The following is a 4,908-nucleotide window of genomic DNA, read 5'->3' as shown; positions in this document are numbered from 1 at the left end:
AATCGATGATGTTTCAATGCAATCATAAAATCTTGTGTTTTTTTGGCCAAAACGATACTTTTTTGATGCAAAATCGATGGCGTTTTGATGCTATTGCGATGCAATCATGAAAACTTGATTTTTTGCCAAAATGATGCTTTTTCGATGGAGTTTCAATACAATTTCGATGCAAAATCAATAGTGTTTCGATGTCCTTGTGATGCAATCATGAAAACTTGTTTTTTGGCCAAAACTATATTTTTTTCGATGCAAAATCGATGGTGTTTCGATGCTATTGCGATACAATCATGAAAACTTGATTTTTGGCCAAAACGATGTTTTTTCAATGCTTTGCACTGAAATTTGACGAGAATTTTGGAGATTAGTATTTAATCACTTAAATGTCTCTTTCAGATGATTTTTTTTTTTTAATTTTGGTATTTTTTCGAGATAATGAGAGAGTGAGAGAATGAAAGATATTAGAGAAAGATGGTTTAGATTGAAAGAGAAAATGAGTGTTTAGATGGTAGATATATTTTTGTCTAAAAATTGAAATTATCATAAATTTAACATAATAACTTAGGTTGGTAGGTTAAAAAATATATTATGGATATAACATGAAATGCTTCATGTCTTTTTCTTCTTTGGTGGGGTCCACCAATATTGTTACACGAAAATCTAACTTTATAGATATTATTATATGAGAATTGCTAAGGTGTGGTTGCCACCTCCTCATGTGTTGTAATAGCAAACTCTTATTATATATTCACTCTCTTCTTTCTGTATATATACCTCGTTTTCCCCAGATTTCCGAGTAGTACGTAACACTCGGTGGTGCAATAAAATTCCCAATCCATTCCAGAAGGTTAACTTTTTTCCATTCAACTTTTCCACCATGGGAGGAGGAGCAGCTATGAGAGCCGCTTCCAAGGTCGCCGGAGTTGGGGCAGGCGTCATCCATCACGGTGGTCTACGCGGCGCCACGGTCGTTCCGCCTGTCGAGCAATCCGTACGCAATCCTTCGATTCCCGTCTCCGCAATCCTTACGTCGTCGTCTCAGACAGCCAAGGCTACGGCGGCTGATGTTGCGGGGATCCAGAGGCAGGTGTGGGAGATAAATGATTGGGAGTTCGCCGGTGGCGAGGATGATATGGTTATGGGGCCAGGTGAACCTTTGCCGAGGGTTGTGTTTGATGCGGTCCCTAGCTTCCAGGAAGCTAAGGAGGCCACCGTTGAATTGAAAGACGCTTTAGATAAGTATGTTTCTGATCCAAATTATTATTATAATTTTGAATTCGGTAATTGATTCGGCAAAATTCGTTTATGGGAAGTTCTTTCCTTTTTTGAAAATTGTATGAGGAAGTTGTAGAATTTTCTTTGTTGCATTAGTTAAAAGGAAGGATTATATGGTGATATTTGAAATTTGAGTGGAAAAGTTGTTATTTGCATATCGGAGAGTATCAAAGGAAATGATATATGGGGTTAATTGAAAATTTGTCAATAACTGACGTGCAGTTGATTGATTTTGATACTTTATTTTGTAAGAGGCAATATTGAATTGCTCTGTATGAGAAGTTTCATGTGGTATCATTTGCGGGCGCTATAATATCCAGGAGAATGAGGGTTGTCGCCACGGAAATTGGGTGAAATAGATTAGAATGGCTTAAAAATTTCTTTCTCTTCGGTGTTTCTTGGTTTTTGAGATTGCGATTTGATTCTTAAAAAATAATATTCTGAGTTGTTGGGATGTATTAGCTGATAGTTGTGATAATGGAGGTAGAAAGGCTCTTCTTTAAATAATATCATAGTTTTCATAAATAATAGCTCACATTCTTTGCTGAACTCTTACGAACGATTACTTATGTTTTGTATATTATGAACTATCATTGTATGTTTGAATATGTTATGTTTTAGGGTATATCTGTCCTCGCCCAAGTCCTCTGGATCTGAGGAACTAGCTGCTAGAGATCAGATGTCTGGTCTATCTCTGTTTTCAAATCCTGACCTGGAGACTAAATCTTGTCTTGTTGTTGACACTGTTAGAAGTCCTACTGTACCGAATCATGCTTTCAAGGCCTTTAAGCTTCTAAGTACAAGCCCTGAAGCACAGGTAATGACCGACTTTCTTCTCGTTGATACAATTTCAAGAAGATCTGATTTTTTTAAATCAGAGATCTTTGTAATATTTGATTAATCTCTGTTTTAAGACTCTCTGCCTATACACCAACTGATTTTCTTCTTTTGGGTTCTATATTCAGAATGTTGTAGCCTCCATTGCCTCTGACCGCAATGTCTGGAATGCCGTGTTGCAAAATCCTGTGCTGAAAGATTTCATGGACTCTAACCAGTCCAGTAAGACTCCTATAATTATCTATTATGTTGCACAAATTGTTGATTTTGTTCTGCTTGTTTGTTACATGGATTTTTTACTTGAAGTGCTCTGTTGCAGTTGCTGAGTTTCAGGAACCAGTTTTTGCTGAGAGTTTTGAGAATTCCTCTGATTGGAGCGAGGCTGCAAAGGGTGGGAATTGGTTGATGGGCGTCCTGAAGAACGTCAAGCTTAGTGTGACTGAGATGGTTAGCAACCTTTCCGGTTATTTTCAGAGCATATTTGGACCTTCTCCAGATACCAAGGGAGACGCCAAAGCAACTTTTGTGGATATGAGCCTTGGAGCATCCTTTATGGGATTGGCAACCCTGGCTGTCATGGTGATTTTGCTGAGACGTATTTAGAGTCTGCTGAGTCTGTTTTGTTTAAAAATTTGTCGAATTTACCTATAATATAAGTGGTATCTTGTGGATGGTTGTTGTTTTAAAAAGGATTTTTATTATGATATTTTGAAACGTATCCATAAGCTTTTGAAGAAATGTATAGCCTTGGATTGTGTCATTACTCTGATTATGTCTGTCCAGGAATTAGTTTACTATAGCAATCAGCTCTTTTGCTTGTATTGAAGATGGTATGATACACTTGTATACTAATGCGTACTTATTTACAGAAACTGATTCTGGTTTGAGGACACACGAGATTTTTAAAATGCTCAAGTACTTCAATTAAATCCAAAGCAATGCAATTTTGGATTGGATTGGTTAATGCAATTTTGGATTGGATTGGTTAGTAACTATTCTAATATGAAATTAAATACATGAGAGTTGTAATTTTGCTAAATAACTACAAATGCACATTAGACCACTTTGAATTAATCCAATTATGAGGAACTTTCTTAGATATGGCACTGATGCTAACGAGTTTGGTTTGATATCTTTCGTTTCTTTTACTATTGTATGGGTACAATTTAACCATAATTGATGTGGTGTGATTTTAAAGTTTGGGACCACCGAGCTTTAATTAAGTTAATAAGGAATGAGGACTGAGAGAAGGAACATTGTGCTGACTTAAGCATTGGAGTGTTGGAGTGTCTTTTGCAGGTTCACTCCTTATGTTTTTTCTACTCATTTCACGATAGAACACATTTATGTCATTGGTTAAGCCAATGAAATGTGTAGATTAGCAGGGATCAACATCAACAATCCGGTGATATGAAGTTCACAAGCCTAGAAGATTCATGTGGAAGATGTTGACCGAAACAATTGGCACCATCTGTGAGAAACTAGCGAGAAAGTGATGTGCAAATCGTTACATCGATTACTCATTGAGAAATGAAAATATACATAACAATATGCATTTTTTTTAACGAGGGATTATTGTGTCTTTTGCAGAGTTGGATGGTGACTAGCAAAGATAAGAGGAATCTACGATAAAAAACACAAATGGAAGAAGGTGCAAGCCAGTCATCACCAACTGATTATACACAAGAGTTGCACAAGGTGATGCAATTTATGCAGTAGATGAAAGAACATGATGATGCCATATTCAAACAAGCAGAAGAATGATGACAGCAGGCAGAAGATCGTCATAAAAAACGAATAGCGGAGATGTTCGCGCAACAAGCTAGGTTGATGACTGAATTGGATATGATTAGAAAATAGAGAAAGTCACCAAGGGCGAGTTAAAGCTGCTGCAATAGGTGTTACGGATGAAGCTCGACCAGGGCCGACATTGCGTGGTTCAAGCAGTTAAAGCCGAAGTCGGTTAACTCCTTTACAGAGCTAGGCGAAATGTTTGTACACAGTATGGAGGGAATACCGAAATGTCAAAAACGATGGGAGATCTATATTCTGTGCAGCAAGGAGTAAATAAACATCCTCGAGCGTATCTGAAGCGATATTTGAAGCTGGTGCATCAGATAAATAATGTAGACAAAGTAGTGGCAACGAATTTGTTCAGGGAAAGCTTACAGAAAGGGTCATTGCTAAGCGAACAACTTTATTTGAATGCTCCAAGGGATCTCACAGACATATAAATGAAGGCGGAATGGGTGTTCAAAATATTGGAGATAAGGGAGGAAGAAGCAAAGCGCACTGCACTGATAACTAAACTGGCAGAAGGAAACCCTCATCTGGGGGAAAAGCAAGATAAAAGAAGGGCAGAACAGCCGCTCGTCGGAAACAAAAACGGGTCGAAACATACAAGAGAGGAAAATGGGGCAAAATACCCACACATAGAGACTACAATATCGGTGGATCAGATTTACATTTAAAATAAGGACAAATCCATTTGGCGTGAACCATTCAAGATAACTTCGCCAATAGAAAGAAGAGATTAAATGAAATATTGTACGTTTCACAAGGATGTGGGCCATATGCTAGCAGAATGTAGGTCGTTGTACAACCAAGTGCAACACATCCTAAGAATGAGAGGGTTGTCGCAATACATCAAGAGTGCACAGAATGTAATGCCCCAATATCAAGCATCACCAAAGTCACCTGCGTAGACAATGACTGAACCAAATCTACAACCATCGGTGATGATAAAAGAGCAACCACAACAACAACTGAAACAAATTCTAATGATATTTGGATATGCGG

At 37.8% G+C, this 4,908-nt stretch overlaps 1 protein-coding gene across 2 annotated transcripts; it reads left to right on the top strand.

Moving 5' to 3' along the window:
• Nucleotides 1–717: 717 nt before the first annotated feature.
• On the top strand, nt 718–2,999 carry LOC133782539 (uncharacterized). Of its 2 annotated transcripts, none has more exons than XM_062221871.1 (4): nt 718–1,236; nt 2,023–2,089; nt 2,238–2,331; nt 2,429–2,999. In XM_062221871.1, the coding sequence occupies exons 1-4, from the start codon at nt 875–877 to the stop codon at nt 2,710–2,712; spliced, it is 807 nt and encodes a 268-aa protein (XP_062077855.1). In that variant the 5' UTR covers nt 718–874; the 3' UTR covers nt 2,713–2,999. The 2 variants fall into 2 exon arrangements, with proteins under 2 accessions (XP_062077855.1, XP_062077854.1); XM_062221870.1 differs by having other exon boundaries at nt 726–1,236; nt 1,894–2,089.
• The last annotated feature ends 1,909 nt before the right edge of the window (nt 3,000–4,908 follow it).

This window comes from Humulus lupulus, chromosome 6, assembly GCF_963169125.1.
Source record: "Humulus lupulus chromosome 6, drHumLupu1.1, whole genome shotgun sequence".
NCBI lineage: Eukaryota > Viridiplantae > Streptophyta > Magnoliopsida > Rosales > Cannabaceae > Humulus > Humulus lupulus.
The sequence above is the reverse complement of the archived record's forward strand: the minus strand, read 5'-3'. Positions and strand labels throughout refer to the sequence as shown.